Raw genomic sequence first — 17,602 nt, 5'->3', positions numbered from 1 at the left:
GAAACACAGAGAGACACCACCTGAGCTGGGGAGGATCAGTCACTGGGAAAGCTCCATAAGTGACTTCTCTTTGAGTGCATGGTCTGACCTCCCCAACCCAGCTATCTGTTAATAAATGAAGTATGCCCAGGTTATGACAACTTCATGGTACCCTACTGGGACATAAGCAGAATGGTCCCTTCTAGGTCAGGAAGCACAACATTTACAATACCACATAATACCCAGGCTGGGCTAGTAGGAGATGGATAATGCCTGTGTGTATTTACTCAGATAGGAGTCCTTTGTGTACAACATCCGGGGTCAGAGACACCCCGCACAAAAACACACTCTTGTGGTTTATACTGCCTGATTGGACTCTGGGTCACTGAGAGAGAAAGAACACCACCCAGGAATAAGCTCAGGAGGGCTGCACTTTCTCTTCCCAGCCCAGTGAGTTTAGCGGAGGAACTGCAAGTACATCCCTCAACACAGAGATCCTGCAGAGGCTGCCTCTTAATAACTGGCAACTGTAGGCCAGATTTATTTCTCACACTAGGCTAATGCCAGCAGCATCTTACTGCCTCATGTTTGCAAATAAGTAACATTGTCATGGCTAGTTTGTAACCATCTGGCATCTATGGTCACACTGATCATAATGCACGGCATGTACAGGAATAAACTGTGTATTGGAATGATCTAGGGCCTATGATAGCTGAGCCCTGATAACTCAAGAAACGAGTGATGTCAAATCGACTAAATGACAATGCAGGTCCCCAGTTCTGGTAGCCGAATTCCAGCCCTGAGACATCTCTCCCCCTCAACAACCAGCTTCTATTAATCCATCATCCATGTCTTTCCCACAAAAACTCGATCACAGCCAGCATCTTACCATTCGGCATAAGGTCCACCACCATTTTTGGATAAGCAATATTTGAACAGCCAACTTTGGTGCCACAGTGGTTCTCACATTCTGAAGGCACAACACAAGCCACTATATCTAAGAAAAAGATAACAAGACAGGGTTACCTGGAGTCATAGCAGCAAGTTGCCCAAAAATCAAGAGAACTTCCCAAACCCATCTCCATGCTGAACCACTGGATTTATTTGCCTGGTATCACCCTTGACTCCGCAGCTGTGGGAAGGAATTCCATTCCTGCATCATCTCTTTCCTAGCCCAGGAATGGTGATGATGGTGCTGAGGTCAAGCCACTAAAACTGCATCCACAGAGCTGCAGAGGAGGCCAGGGCAAGGTTAGCGTGTGCCCTGAAAGGCCCTCTCCTGCTCAGAGTCACCTGCTCTCCCGCCTGCTGTTGTACACATAGGTGGTAAGTTATATGGGCTCATGGTGCCCGGGCTCCAGCAATATTCAGGGCCTGGGGGCCCAGCTCCACCAATGTTTGGGGCCGGGTCTCTCTCCCAGCCCCACCTGCTGCCCCTTCGCACCTCCCCCAGTCTTGGAGCACAGTGTCCCTGTCTCTCCCCTGCAGCTCCATGCTGCCTCCCTGCATCAACTGCCACTGCAGGGTCCTAGTTCCCCCCATCCACTAGTGGCAGGGCAGGCTGCCCTTCCTCCTCAGACCCTTCCCTTTTCTGACGGGACCCTCCACCAGCACAGGGGCCCCCCCGCCCGCAGTCACCGCTCCTGCCCCATGCTGGGCAAGGGGCAGCCCCATCGCTCACCCCCAAGTGAGGCTACAGTGAGGGCGGCAGCAGAGAAAGTGGCGCACATGTGATGGCAGCCCCCCCCCACCGGCCCCAATGCAGGGGCGGCAAGGGGGCTTCCTGGACCTGAGAGGGGCCCTAGGAGCACGTGCAGTGACAGTGGTGTGGGGTGAGTGTGCTGCCGGGGGGGGCTCTCCCCCAGAGCTCACTGCTGCCAGCAGGGAGAGGGTTGGGGGGAGTCCTCCTCTCTGGCCCCATCCCGGGGCAGCCTGCCTGCACCCCAAACTCATCCCCAGTCCTGCCCCACCCCAGAGCTTGCCCCCCCCAGCCAAAGCCCTCACCCCACTACACGCCAACCCTCTGCCCCGGCTCTGAGCCTCCCCCACACCCCAAACCCCTCAGCCCCAGCCAGAGCCCACATCCCCCCACATCCTAACTCTCTGCCCCAGCTCTGAGCCCCCTCCTGCATCATGAACTCTTTATCCCCAGCCCCACCACACACCCCAACCCTCTGCCCTAGCCCTGAGCATCCTCCCAAACCCCTCATCCCTAGCCCCACCCCACAGCCCTCACCCCCGCACTCCCTCCCTCCGCACCCCCTCACCCCTAAACTCCATCCCAGAGCCTGCACCCCCTCTCTCTGCACCCCTTTCCACCCCCAAACTCCCTGCCAGAGCCTACACCCAAACTCCATCCCAGAGCCTGCACCCCAGCCCTCTACACTGCCTCCCAGAGCCTGCACCCTTCACCCCCTCCTGTACCCCCACCCCTTGTCCCAGTTCAGAGCCTACACCCAAACTCCATCCCAGAGCCTGCACCCCTCACCTCCTCCTGCGCCCCCACCCCCTGCTCCAGCCCAGAGCCTGCACCCAGCACCCAAACTCCCTTCCAGAGCCTTAGGCGGGGGAGGAGGGTGGAGTTTGGGGGGGGCAGGTTCGAGGCACCACCAAAATTTCTACAAACCTGCCACCCCTGGTTGTACACACAACTCAGTGTGAGGGGAAAGGACAACTGGCACTGCACCCATACTGAACTTAGGCAGCATGCAAATCACAGGCATTTCTATGAGTTGGAAACACTCCTCTCTGGGATCCAGGCACAACTCCCTCTGCCCCACAAAACGTCAGTCACAGACAGGAGTGTTCCCCCCCCCCAGTCAGAGCGGGAATGCTGTAACAAATTCCAACAAAGAGGAGACACAGTCTAGGCCCTGGTCTACAGTGAGTCGGGGATTGACCTAAGATACACAACTTCAGCTATGTGAATAGCGTAGCTGAAGTTGGCGTATCTTAGGTCGACTTACCTGGCCGTGAGGACAGCGGCAAGTCGACCGCTGCCGCTCCCCCCTCGACTCCACTTCCGCCTCTCGCAAGCTGGAGCTCCAGAGTCAACGGGGAGTGCGTTCAGGGATTGATTTATCGCGTCAAGATCCCTGATAGATAGATCACTACCCACCGATCCGGCGGGTAGTGAAGACCTGCCCCTCGATTCCTGTCCCTACAAGGGACAGTGATAGCATCACTGGGAGCCCTGAGCAGGGGAAGGAGAAAGAGCAGTGTCTTCTTTGTGGGAAATGCTGGTCTGTGTATGTTTTCATGGTCTGAGTCAGGAGAGGGACTGAAGGAGCTGGGGGGGGGGACAGCAAAGAGAAAACTGAGTGGGCTGGAAGAGGAATGAGAAGAGAATGAGGGGGCTACAGTTCTAGGTCTTACCTGTGTACAAAATCCGACTGATCATCCCAGGCATCACCATCACAAACATGGGCAGCAGCTTCAGGTACCCACACATGACACAGCCGGCCTTCACATGGGACATGTTCTTGGCTGAGAGGCATCGTTGAACAATAACCTGTCAATGAGACAGTAGATGTGAATGACTCCAGCTTTGTCACCCACACACGATGCTGGGCATACCAAGGCAAAATGACTCTGTTTCAACTGTATTCCAGCGAGAACTCTTTGCTCTTGCTCATAATTAGAAAAATACAAGGGCATTTGAAGGCCTGAGAACACATTTAAATGGCTAAAAGTAAATACTGTCTAATGTATGTTTAACCTGTGAATCTCCATCATACGATATTATTGAACCAAATCGCTTATTAAGAGTCAAAAAGGACTAGACATTTATATGAATAAGAACAGCAGACACTATTAAACTAGCTAGGTTACAGATGATAAAGGCTCTCAATCCTTGTGCTCCAGAGCATAGGTTGATCACCAGCTGGGGGCTTAAAGAATTCCCCGCAACTCACACATGGTTTATAATACTGCACAATTACAGTAGTGCAGTCTCCTTCCTCTGAAGCATCCCAATTTGATCATTTTTGGAGACTGGATGGACCACTGACCTAGACGGAAGGAAAGGAAAGGAAAACACATGGACAGTCCATAGCACCCGATGAGGGGACAGACACATACACAGAGCACTGTCCAGCATTCTTTATGCAAGAGATTAAAGCAGCACTAGTGCTCCAGTCCTGCCAGAACACTCCCAAAAGGTGTGGCATTTTGGGGGGAACTGGAATGGTGTCTTGAGGCACTTTAGTACTAGCTTTCTGGCACTTCTCAGGTACTGCACTTGCCCCCAAGCAGCCCACATAGACAGAGTAGATATGCCTAATATGGCTGTATGGGAAGCCAAGTCTATACCCAGATTGATAAAGGTCATATGCATGTAGCTGTCTTATTAAGATGCCCATTTTTTAAAAAATTGGACCCTAAATGTTCATCCAGCGTGTCGCAAGAAAGGGAAAAAAACATCACACACACAGCATATGTCCCGAATGGCATGAAAAAAAAATAGTAAAGGAACATACACATCCTATTCACTTAACATAGGAGAGGCTGAGAATCTAAAAGCTATAGAGGGGGAAAAAAAACAATTTCCTCTTAGGAGATAATAGCCATTTTTATGGCACAGGGTTGGGGTGAGAGATCAATCCAACTACACTGCAAATTTTAGAATGCTCTGAATTTCCCAGTTGTTGCCTTTACACTACCTGATCCGTGCACCAGTACCACAAAGCGAGGATGCTCAAGCCAAAGGTAAGGCCCGGCCATGGCAGATCTCCAGTGATCGGATCTCGGAAGATGTGGAAAGAATCTGCCCGAGGGGTGTAGCATTTTGGGTCAATGGTAATGTTTCCATATGAGATGTTGTTTGGAATTGCTTTCATATATTTCTCCATGAAGGACTCATATCCTCCTACTTTGGAAAATGCTGAAAAACAGAATTTAAAGACACTGATCATGGTACTGGACGCTTGAAATTCCTGATGGAGCTGAAGAATCCAAGGAGAAAACTCCATGCTATCAATGTGATAAACCTGCCCCAATAGAGATCAACATTGTCAGAAACATCAAAGTATGTGCTGTGAAAACTCATTAGCAAGGAGCCACACTGGCTTTCCTTCTCAGGTCGCTATGGAGCTCTAAAAGATTCCGTTAGACTCCACTGTCCTTCCCATGCCCCAGATCCAAGCTTTCACTTTGCCAGGTATAATATCTCCAGGCTCCCTGACCCCGGTGAGGACCAGAGGCAGAGTCCACCTGATTAAGTCAATCTGAAATATTGTTTATTGTGAAGCAGGGGGTCGGCTTCATTCAATGAAAAGTTTACACAGAGGAAGTCCAATGAGAAGCCACAAGGCAAGGGGGAGGAAATTACAGCCTCACAGGGCTTTACTACTTCCTCTTGATTAATTATGTAGCCTGAACCCTAAATACTAGGGTTCCATTTCACAGGATGGACTGCATTTTAGTACCAACATGATCTCATGGACACCTGGTCTCCCATTCACAGTAACACAGCCCCTATTTTGGGGAGTTCTATAGGCTATTATACAGGAGGTCAGAAGAGATGATCATAATGGTCCCTTCTTGCCTTGGAATCACATCCCTATGGCAACTATAGAACTTGATCAGGATGACAGGAGGGCTTAGCAATGTGGCTCTTCTCCTTCCCTGGCAAATACATGAAGCAATGGGAGTTCCTTAGCTATTAACCTGTCAGGACTCCACAATGCTGGATCCATTTCCACAGGACACTGGGGGCTGTAGCTGATCATTCCAGCTCTCGTTCATCAAATTTACATACCAAATCCTGTGAGAATAAAGGATCCCACCAGCATGATGATGGTCTGTAAGGTGTCTGTGTAAATCACAGCAGCAAGGCCACCTAAAGGCAAAGAAACGCCATTACATGAGCCTCTCTGCTAATGCCTTCATGGGAATTGGCCTCTTCTTGGCCCTCCATCTCTCTCTCTCTCTCTCACACATACACCTCTCCCCTTTCATGCTCTCATTTCTTCCCATTTACTCCCCACTTCCATTTTCATCTTTCTGGATCCCCTTTTAACTTGTTTTTAATTTATCAATCTGTTCCACAAACTCACCTGTGATCGTGTAAAGAGCAGTAATACCCAGCAGTATGATTATGGCCAAATAAAGATTCAACCCCATGGCTATTTGGATAAATATTGCTCCAGAGAATATATCTGCCTAATAAAAGGAAAGATGACAGTTTAGGGAATGCTTAAGATAAAAATAACATTTCTATTAGTATCTATTGATATCCTCCCCATCCCAAAGCTCTGCACACAAAAATAAAAGCACATGCAAAATAAAGACAGATCCTGTCTCCTTGGTCACCCAGACCTGCTTTATTTTAACTGCCAGCTGCTTTTTGAAGTTCACTTCTTAGTTTCTGCACTTCTTACAATAGTTTCCAGAAATATGTCAGTGATTCCCTCCTAGCCAAATCTGGCTACCCACCTCTCCAGGCCTGTGAATTTATGTATGGAGAAACAGTTCAGCAAAGTTCATGAGTAAGTCCTGGAATTTTAGTTACCAACACAGCTGCATCAATGCAAACTCCTAAAGTAGACATAATTTGAAATCAGAGTAAACAATTCCAATCCAAATTATGCCTCACCAGTGTAAATCAACTCTCTATTTGGGGTTGGAATGTGCAACAGTGCAACATGCTGCACCAGTGCTAAGGGGGGATTATCCAAAGTGCCTACATGCCTTAGGAGCATATATGCCATTAAAAGTCATCTCATGAATTTGTGCTCCTAAATCACTTAGGTGCTTTTGAAAACCTCACCCTAAAATCCCAGGGCAGACAAGGCTTAAGAGGGATGTTTAGTCCTCAGCTCTACTAGGCTTTAGGACAAACATTTATTCAAGGAACACAGGGAGCGCATCTAGTCAAGTATTCTGCCACAAGGAGAAGGGTAATATAAAAGTCATGCATCTGGCTAATTGTGCCATGCTGTACATAACACTACTTAGCACATTTTACCTTTAAAGCTCTTTACAATCAGTAAGTAACATATCCTCATGACTTCCCAATTAGCCAGGCAACTGAGTATCATCGTCCGCATTTTACAGACAAGAGAACTAAAGCAAAAATATAAAGGGGCAAATCCATTCCACAGCACTCAGCCTGAGTAGCTGGGCAGATGCTGGAGGAAGAAAACCTCTCCCCCAGGCCACTGAGGAAACTCCACCTTGAGACTGTCACCACCTCATCCCCCTTCACCCGTCCTGCCTTCAGGGCAAGGAGGAGACCTGTGCAGCTGCAGATCCTCCAGCCCTGCTCGCTCACATGCACAGTCCCACCAACAAATTCTGCCCCTGCCTTTGCCATCTGCAGCCATGGAGGCTGGGGTTAAGATGCAGGATTTTGTAGAGTGTAATTCCACAGGCTAACTGTGAGACTATGCCCCTCTGGGGGAGAGGATTCTTTCCTGACCTCACAGAGGATCAGATTATGCCCCAAAGCTTGAGGTTCATTTAATTTTAGCATTAGCTTAGTTTACTTGGCTAGAAATATTAATGGTCATAAAATGATCTCACAAGAAAACCTAGTTAATTATATAACATCCTGAGCAATACATAAACTCCTCGGATTTGCTTAATCAGCTTCCGAGTTCACCTCTTCTACCTCCCAGTTGCATTAATTTACTACTGATATTTCCTTGTTATTCCATTAACTCTCTTTTATGGATACCATTAAAACCTTATCCTATTTCCGAATGTACCGAATCTTCTCCATGCAAAAAACAAACAAAAAAAAATCACTCCACACTCCTAATTCAGGAACCACTAGGCAAAGGTACAAATGACATGAGTGTCCTTTTACAACTACCATTACAGCTAAAGAATTCCAAGGAACACTTGCAATGCATTCATAGACTCAGGTTTTTAATTCCTTCAGACTATGGGGGAGCATCCAGTTACTTGTTTCACCAGATACTTAGTCTTAACTTAGTCTGTTACTGGTCACCAATGCCTTGCTACACTACATGATCTTCTTAAAATTGCTCACCTTTTCTACCACTGGTGACAGCAATGGTAGAAGTGCTAGTGGTTAGCAACTCCAACCCACAGCTCACACAGTAGAGCGACCATGGAAAATACATACAATATGGCACGTTACATATGGTGTTTGAGATTTTGCCCAATGTGGCATAAGTGAGGAAGCAGCATGTAAGACAGGCACCATGAATGCAAGATCCTTCTGAGACGCAAATATAAATTGCATCAGCACTGTGAGTCAAATTGTTAGGTGCGACTTGCTTGCAAGCATAAGAAAAGCTGTCCTTTCAAAGCAGGATGACAAAAGCCCTAGGAACTGCAAGGCAGGGAGTATCTGCTAAGGCAGCAGCCAGGGAAGCAGCATGCAGATCTCTGAAATCTCTTGGAATGTTTTGGTTCATGCTGCTGGGCAGCACTGTGTCTGCCTCTGGCACCTGGAGTGAAAGATTCCCACAGAGCCATGTGCAGCTTGCTTGCCATCCCGCATATGCCACCTGCAATGATGCCTAGATAGCACAACAGATGAATCTACATAAACAAAATCTCTTATGTGCAACAGCTGGTATCCACTGGCCTTCTGTATCTATCCTTTTCCTGGTGACATGCTGGACTGATGAGCACTTGGCCACGCAGCATGATGCACTGCCTGTGGCCAGATAGCTCCTTGACACTGCAGCAGGCATACCTTCCGGACCCTTGCTGTGCACCAAACACATCTGAATTTCCATCGTGGTCACCACTGGACAAGCTATAATTGGAGTGGCATTTGGACTGCGCTGCCCCTCTTATTCTGGGGCACATGGGCCATTCTTTTGGGTTAGCTGGGTCCATGACTTTGTTCCACCTGAGCTATACCAGCCATCAACAATCCCCTAACTTACAGCAAGTTAATTTAATGCCTTTCCCCTCTTACACCACTGAACATGATCTTATCCTTTTGGCCTAGACATGCCCCTTTTCTCTGAAGGGCATGATCCTTTTCTTTCCCCTGCTCCTCACTTACACCTTCCTTTCAACTTTTACATGACTGCACTGGTGCATCTCAATGTTCATGCTTTGCCCAGTTACACAGCTCAGGGGCATAGGCATAAATGAATAAGATGCCATTTACAGTACTACAGGATTTGGCTCTTTAGTGATCAAGATGCTATCCTGCACCTTCAAAGCTCTCTTCCTCCTCTCATTTCCTCCAACTCCTTCATTCTACCTCTCTCTCAACTGTCTCCTTCACCCAATCTAGACTTCATGTTACACCATATGCTTCACACATTATTAATTTGAACCGTTCACGCTCTCCTTCCACCAAGCAGATGCTAAAGACCCACCTATTCCATGAAGCATCACAGCTTTCTGTTTGTTTTCTTTTGTGCTCTATTGTATCTGCCACATCTTTAGTTCATCAGCAAGCGGATGGTGGTGTCGTGCACACTACTGTACACTAACAGTGCTTCATAACAAATAAGAATAGGAGTGTATTCAATGAAACACAACAAGTAAATCAAACCTTCAGTTCATTCTTTACGACAAATCCTGCCCCCTTTTCTACAGCTGCAGAGGGCTACAATGCAGCAGAAGCATTAGGTGCATTCAATACAGTGAAAGATTGTGAGGCACTCAGATACTACAGTAATAGAGGCCATACAATTATCCAGGAGTCAGACAGACAGAGGAAGAGTGGTTCTGCTGTATCAGGAGGAGGGGCATGATTTGGGGAACTTATGCAGGAGATAATACATCCAAGTGCCAGAAACCAGTTCCATAGTGGCTCCCTGTGAGTACTTGTGCAGCTTTGTTTGTGGGCAAGGTGGGATGATTGTATGGTAGAGCCAGACTGGGACTAATTGATCTGTTGCTGTACAGACCCACCAGCTATTGCCCTGCTCCGCCCTGAAAACTGAGGGTGCAAGAACATTAGGGGCTACTTCATTTTCAGGTCTGTAATGATAACTGTGAGTGAGTGGAGCCACTCCATTTACTTGGGAGGAGGGTCCCTCTGCTGAGTTGATGGAAATCCCCAATGCAGAGTACCGATATGTAAGTTGGACACAGGGAGGAAATTTACCCATAAAAAGGGAATTATTTTTGTGAATCTGGCATATAGGTAGCAAGTGATTGGATCATACATAACACAGAAATATAGATATAGGTTTTGGATTAGAATGATGAACCATTTATCTGTATGGATTCACGCCACATCTGCTAGTGTTGAAGGAGTAATACCATCCCCTGTGAAATGGATGCAGCATTTCCAATTACAGCTGCGTATAAAAACAGTTATGCTGACAGCTCCTCACTGAAATAAACAGAAAGCAAAATCCAATTTGCAGGTTCTTGATAGTCCCAGCCTGTTTAATTTGTAACCCTGATAAGAATCAGTTATCATAAGAGCATGAGAATGGGAGCAAAAGGCCAGGTCTTTTAGGATAAATTATACTATTATCACTCAGCTTTTATGCAGAGGGCAAAGAGTAAACTTCCATGGCAACTGCAGGAAAACAACAGAGCCAGGTCTGCCTGACCTCTGGACTTGGATGGAGATTTAATGGTTTCAAAAGGGGAGGAAAATCACAGCTCTCTTCACTACTGCAGTGCCCTCATTAGCCACACTTCATAGCTAAAGCTGATCCACAGAAAGACTCTTTCCTGCCTTCCCTTCCTGCCCTTGCTTTTCTCACTCCTGTATTTTCTAACTCCATCTCTCTGTCTCTTCTCCCCATCTGCCTTCCTCTCTTGTTTCTCACTTTTGCTTCATGAATACTAACAAGCTGCATGTTCAGCTGATGGAAGGATGACTGTGAAAGCGGGGCCAAAAACCCAAGACCTCTTTTCTCCTACGGGAGCCAAACAGAGTTACTCATACTCTGCAGCAGGAGAATCTAGCTCAGGAGTCAGAATAGGAGACCTTGGGCCCAGATGATACATAGGAAGCTCTAAAATTAAATGCCTAAATGGATGAGTGAATGTACCTGGGTAAGAAGCAGTAACAGTTACTCTTGGAGGACAAAGGCAGAGAACTGGGAACTAACGCTAATAGCTTGGAACCTTCTCTTCAATTTCTATCAATGACTCCTGAGGTGGAACATACTGTGTGTAGTACAAGGCTCCAGCCAGCCTGACCTGTTCCAGAGGGGAGCATATGTGGAAACAAAATCCTGTAAAAAGAAAGCTAAATCATAACCACCATCTAGAGAAAGAGTCCCCTGGTATAATCCAACAGGCAGAGGCACACCTAGAGCTGTAGAGCTGATTTGATGATCAGCACTGCTAGACGGAAGAGTGACAACATGGAAACAGATTTTTACCTACCTAAATAGAGTCCAGTCAACAAATGAGAGAAGTGAACCATACATGTAGAGAGATTTTACGTGAGCATAAAATAATAATACAGATAGGAACTTCACTTACAATAGAGGAACTGGAAAAGCTTAACTCACCGAGATCTTGGTGAAAATATAGAGGAGCAGAGAAAGGACTGACAGATATATCTGAATCCGTTGGCCACCAAACCGCTTCTTGAGATATTCTGGCATCGTCACCACCTGCAGAAGGAGAGGGAGAAGAATTCATACTACGAGCAACAGACAGCTAACATAGTTCATCAGCAAGCTCTGCCGCCCAGATACCACACTGATAAGTGCACTAGAAATGAAGAAGGCCAAGGAGCAGGGGCCTCCAGGAAGCACAGAAAGGTAGATTCAAATGCTGCTCATGTTGGGATCTCAAAGACAAAGAGACCTTGTTGTTTAAATATATACAGACGTAACTTATGTAGAATGCCTGACACATCCAGATCTCTCTTCCCATTGAGAATGGTTTTGTGATGGTATTAGACCCACACACAGCAAAATGAAACAGAAAGATTAAAACTGGGAACCATAAGAGATATAAGCCAGTGTCCATACATACCCCGGCCTTGATGTAGATGGGAACAAACAACCAGCCAAGAACCACCACAATTATCAGGGCCTGTAACCAAGGAAAGAACAGCTGAATTAGCCTTTGGTCATGTCACCAGCACTTTCCAAGGCCACATATCAGGCTGAATGCCAACTACAAACATTGCAGTGAGTAAAATGGTGGCTATGAAGGCACCTCAGCCTCATTCTTTCTACCTATCTAGCATTTTACAGTTGAAACTCCAGGGGTGAAATCTTGGCCTTATTGAAGTCAATGGGAATTTTGCCATTCAGTTGAATGCAACTAGGATTTCATCCCAGGTGTCCAACAGAAGCACCCAAGGAAGAGTCCCCACTGCAGCAGACTTATTGAAGTATCAAAGAGAACATTGCTTCAGCATTTCCCCATGTCTGTCCATGGGGAATTACATTGGTAGTGTGTCTAACGCTGGTCTTAAAACTTCCCTCTGTTGCAGTATCCCATGGCAGCTCCACTAGCAGCAGCAACCACCAGAGCATTAGTGTATGCTAGATGCAGGCATTTTAACCGCAGCTTCACCAGTAGCGTAGCTGGGTGGGGGAGCGGGGCAGCGGCTGCTCCCCCACTGAGCACAAGTGGCACCTTGTCAATGTCTTGGCGCCTTTTAAATCTTCCCCTGTGGAGGGAACAGGGGGAGTGATCCAAAAAAAAAAGGCGCCACCCGCTGTGGCGCTTTTACTCACCCAGCGGCGCTCCGGGTCTCTGGCGGCATCTCGGCGGCGGCGGGACCGTCGGTGCTGCTGGAGACACCTGGAGTGAGTGAGGCCCTGCCACTGGAGCGCCGCTGCAGCGGGTGGCGCCTTTTTTTTGGATCGCTCCCCCGTTTCCTCCACCTGGCTACGCGGCTGGGCTTCACCTAGGCTTGCCCTGAGCAGGTCTGGACAACATGGGGACTAGAATACCAGCAGCCCACAGAAGCCTTTGTATGGTGATAGATGACTATTGCTACCACCAGGAAATGTTAAGAAAGTCTAGCACTTCACCGGCCCCCTTTACTTAGTCCCTCAATCCAGTCTCCAAGCAGCCACCAATACAGGAAACATTCCATTCCCAAATCCAAGCGTGTTATGATCATGTCTCATCAGTGATTAGCTTTGCTAGCCCCAGGTGTTGGAGAGTGGAGCTTACTTCCACATTCTTGTCACCAACCAGACTAACCCACTTCTTTAGCTAAAATGCAGGTGTAACCGACTGCCTTCTGCAGTGGGGTTCAGTTATAGGATCATAGAAATGTTGGGGTGGAAGGGACCTCAAGCCCAGCCCAGCCAGCTCCCTCCACTAAGGCAGGACTAAATATACCTACACGATCCCTGACAGGTGTTTGTCAAACCTTTTCTTAAAGTGACCGGGATTCAATAACCTCCTTTGGAAGCCTATCCTTATAGTTAGAAAGATTTTTCTAATATTTAACCTAAATCTCCCTTGCTGCAATTTAAGCCCATTATTTCTAGTCTTAGCTGCAGTGGACATGGAGAAAAATTGATCACAGTCCTCTTTATTATGGCCCTTAACATATTTGGAGACTGTTATCAGTTGCTTTCGTCTGGACTCTCTCCAGTTTGTCCACCTCTTTCTTAGAATGTGGAGTCCAGAACTGGACACAGCATTCTAGCTGAGGCTGCTTATGAGGTGGCCTTGCGCATTATAAAAGATGTACTGTATTCTCATGTATGGAACTATATATTGTCAAGTATGGTAGCGCAGCTGTTCTATATACTGTATATTCTGTGCATCAGATATTTTGTTGTCGATCATACATCATAATTTTTCTGACAATATTAGCAACTTGTTTTATGCAGAGCTGTGCACATTCAAACAGATAAATACAGATCAAAATGCTGCTCTCAGAGCTGCATGCTAGATCTCTCATCCACACACTAGTTCTTTATTGCATCTCTGAAGTTCTGCTCATATATCAAGCACAGGATATGCTAGAGATATTGGGGCCAATTCTGCTCTCTCTTACACTGGTGTAAATCAAGAGTAACTGCACTGAAGTCAATGGAATTACACTGACAGAAAGCTAGTATAAATGAGAGCAGAATCAAGTCTAGTATTTCTTTTGGTAAGAGAATCAGTGTGGATCCAAGAGCAGCATTTTTCCTGTGTATATTAGCATGTTTATCAGTTCCATTGTGTTGTAAGTATTGCAATAAGCTAACTAGTTGGTTTGTGTGTGCATGCATGTACATGTATACACATGCATCACTGTCCTCTACTGGACAGAATCAAGATGATTCAACCACATGTCTTAGGCTGCATACTACTGTCAGTTAAGGGAGAGTCTCCCCTTGAGCTCAAGTGGTAGAGTCCTGTGCTTATGAAAGAGAATCTGGATTCTATCCCTTCAGATGTCATGAAGGTCCAGTAGTCTTGGTATGGAGCCTGGATTTGTTACAGCAGTGGCAGCATAAAATAATAAAAGGTGACAGCTAAACTAACTGATTCCAATGTGTGCATCTCTCTCAAGTGAACTTCTACTCCCTTCCCCATGCACAAAGAAGTTCAAAACAATATGGGGCCCTATTTTATACCCAACACAATTCTATTTTTAAGAAAACCTAAGGAGGGGCTTGCAATGGAGTGCAACAGTTGGGGGCATGGCCAATAATTCTTCCAGCATCTAAGGATCCAAGGGAAAACACAGGGCTAGATCCCAAGGACTGTGCTCATCCATGTTCCCTCCTCATGACAGGTCATTCAGAGCACCAGGTAAACAGCAAAATGCTCTGCAAGGAGCGGTGCCCCCAATTCCTCTCCAAGGAGTACTGATGGAGGAGAAGCTAGTGCTGTTCAGGGCAGCAATAACATGTGATGCAAATAGCACCTTATGATCTGCTGATCTGAGAGGGGAAATACAGCATAAAGGGGGTATTCCGCAACTCCTGCATCTCCTCCTGGTGCACATACTGAATCCATGGAGGGTTACAGGTAGACTGACTGAGGAAAGGGGGCACATTATCTTACCCTTTTCCAAACCCTTCTACCAATTCCAGGCAGTAGTTGTAGTCATTTTAATCAAGTGAGGTGTTTGGTTATAGACAAGGTCTGCCCCCAGCAGGCTGAGAATAGAACAGCACTGATGGTGGATTACAAGGTAGCCTCTGAACTCCTTCGCAGCTGTATCTTAGTGGGAAGGGAATGAGAAGACAGAGAAGGAGAAAAGGGCTCTTTGGATGAAGAAAGGAGTGAAGACAACATTGAATTCCTCACTGCTGAGATGAAAGCAAAAATGATGACAACTTCCCCCAACTCCTACACACCAAGCTTCCAGAAAAATGATGCAGAGGAGATCATGGTTTCCTAATATAGCAACAGGCTTTTCTTTCCCCACTGGCTGGACTGCAGGTGGGAGTGGTGAGAGAGGCTGGGGGAATGGGAATCGACACAAAGTGTTCTTGTGGTGGGTGATTCTCCCAGTCGCCAGCCCTGAGGGCTCTGACAGCATTAGATTGAGCTGGATTTTTAGACAATGTGGACTCACCTGATCTCTTTGGATACCCCTGAGGTTAAAATTTTATTTAAATGTGTATCACTTACATTCCATTCGAATCCTCCGGTGGCAATTCCTGCAGCTGCTCCTGTGCCTGCCAAGCCCACAAAGTGCCCACTACCAATGTTACTGGCAAACAGAGAGGCACCAATCTGGAAACAGAAGAACAGACATGGATCATAGATCCTGGGCTCAGGACAAATATCTTAAAAACCCATGCTTATTTAGTGTTTTCAGATTTCCTGTGCATCATCAGTTGGGGATCTGAGTGCCCGACAACCTTGAAGATCCCCCAATATTTTCTCCCCTTAAAACCCAACATTGCAGCCATCATCCCTACAAGCAAGGAGGATGTAACAGAATGTTGCATATAACTCAGCCAGAGGGGAAACTGGTAAATGGTAACACTCCCTCTTCCACTGGAGGTGAGCACGTGACCTGAACCCATACAGAATTACGACTCTTTGGAGAACTTGTCCAACTAACACATGGGTGATGTATTCCAGAGTGAGCAGCCAATGGTCTAGGCCAGAGGCCCTGGCAGCTAGGGCAAAAGGCTGATGTGATATGTCTAACCTGCTCCAAAGACAAGTGGCTGATTCCTCCAGGAAAGTCAGATATTACTCTTTGGATTTAAGATCTAAAAGCCATTAAGGCCGGCTTGTATCTCCAGGGGGAAACACCCTTTTTATACTTGGTTTGCTTTCACCAAGGGGGGAATAGGTTAACTGAATTAGATTCTGACGCTGCTATCATAGGTACAGCACTGCACCCAAAGGCATCTGCAGTACTTGTGAGTGACAGCTGATCAAGGATTTGCAAATGAGGCATGTTGATATCTAAGACCTGTAAACATTCTGTATCGATCCCAGAGAGAGAGTAATGGGTAGAATACAGCAACTGCTGACTGGAGAGATGCCAAAGAAAGAGAAAGAAGTTAGCGCTGTATTTAAAATAGACAACAGCAATTCACAGGAGGGAGATCATACCTAAAAAGTCTCATTCTTCATCAAACAACTCAAAGAGACAATAGGAGAAGATGGAGAGAGAAGCTGTGAACATCATTTCCCTGTACTGAGACTTTTGGAGGCAGTATAACACAGCAAACCATCAGAGGGGTAGCCGTGTTAGTTTGGATCTGTAAAAGCGGCAAAGAGTCCTGTGGCACCTTATAGACTCACCCATGAAAACTTATGCTCCAATACGTCTGTTAGTCTATAAGGTGCCACAGGACTCTTTGCCACTTTTACAGCAAACCATGAGTTACAAGGTCAGGAACTGAAGTATTAGGGGTCAGACACTTGAATAAGGGGGAAAAAAGACTGGCTTGGATATTGCAAGCAGAGGGTACACATGAGCTGCAGTGATTAGAAATGAAAAAAGTTGGTCAGTGAAGTGTTTTTCCCCACTCCTATTGATTCTTCAAGATCTAGGAGAGACACAGAGAGAAAAAGAAACTGTAAAAAGAGGAAAGAAAGAAAGAAAAAGTGTATAAGAGAGGGGGTCTGAGTACTGACCAGTTGCCACTGCCCTTTGATAATTAAATATAATAATCACCTCTTATATCTAATTTAGACCATTCATGTTAAAGGATCCCAAAGGGCTTTACAACACATATATAGAGCTCCTGTGATTAACATACTTTCCTCATCTACTATATAGTCAGTTGGAATAAGTTTACATATCTATTGTAACTAGGGTGACCAGATGTCCTGATTTTATAGGGACAGTCCCGATATTTGGGGCTTTTTCTTATATAGGCTCTTATATACCCCCTACCTCCTGTCCCAATTTTTCACACTTGCTATCTGGTTACTCTAATTGTAACAAGTTTCAGAGTAGCAGCCGTATTAGTCTGTATCCGCAAAAGAACATGAGTATTTGAGGCACCTTAGAGACTAACAAATTTATTAGAAATTTATTTAAAAATCAGTAGGAGAACACTTGAACCTCTCTGGCCACTCAGTAAAAGACTTAAGGGTGGCAATTTTGCAACAGAAAAGCTTCAAAAACAGACTCCAAAGAGAAACTGCTGAGCTTGAATTAATATGCAAACTAGATACTGACAAGTTTCAGAGTAGCAGCCGTGTTAGTCTGTATTCCACCAAATGCATCCGATGAAGTGAGCTGTAGCTCATGAAAGATTATGCTCAAATAAATTTGTTAGTCTCTAAGGTGCCACAAGTACTCCTTTTCTTTTTGCGAAAC

At 46.2% G+C, this 17,602-nt stretch overlaps 1 protein-coding gene across 1 annotated transcript in view; it reads right to left on the bottom strand.

The window, feature by feature from the left end:
* The window catches only part of SLC5A1 (solute carrier family 5 member 1), a 41,071-nt gene that overhangs the window by 8,171 nt on the left and 15,298 nt on the right, over positions 1–17,602 (bottom strand). Inside the window, exons 3-10 of the mRNA XM_038373881.2 lie at positions 15,442–15,546; positions 11,872–11,931; positions 11,400–11,504; positions 6,036–6,141; positions 5,738–5,818; positions 4,641–4,861; positions 3,355–3,490; positions 869–976 (exon numbers count right to left, since the gene is read on the bottom strand). Of these exons, the coding sequence (XP_038229809.1) occupies positions 869–976; positions 3,355–3,490; positions 4,641–4,861; positions 5,738–5,818; positions 6,036–6,141; positions 11,400–11,504; positions 11,872–11,931; positions 15,442–15,546 (922 nt within the window). The remainder of the gene's footprint in view (positions 1–868; positions 977–3,354; positions 3,491–4,640; positions 4,862–5,737; positions 5,819–6,035; positions 6,142–11,399; positions 11,505–11,871; positions 11,932–15,441; positions 15,547–17,602) is intronic.

The sequence above is a fragment of the Dermochelys coriacea genome, chromosome 15 (assembly GCF_009764565.3).
Source record: "Dermochelys coriacea isolate rDerCor1 chromosome 15, rDerCor1.pri.v4, whole genome shotgun sequence".
In the NCBI taxonomy this organism is placed as follows: domain Eukaryota; kingdom Metazoa; phylum Chordata; order Testudines; family Dermochelyidae; genus Dermochelys; species Dermochelys coriacea.
The sequence above is the reverse complement of the archived record's forward strand: the minus strand, read 5'-3'. Positions and strand labels throughout refer to the sequence as shown.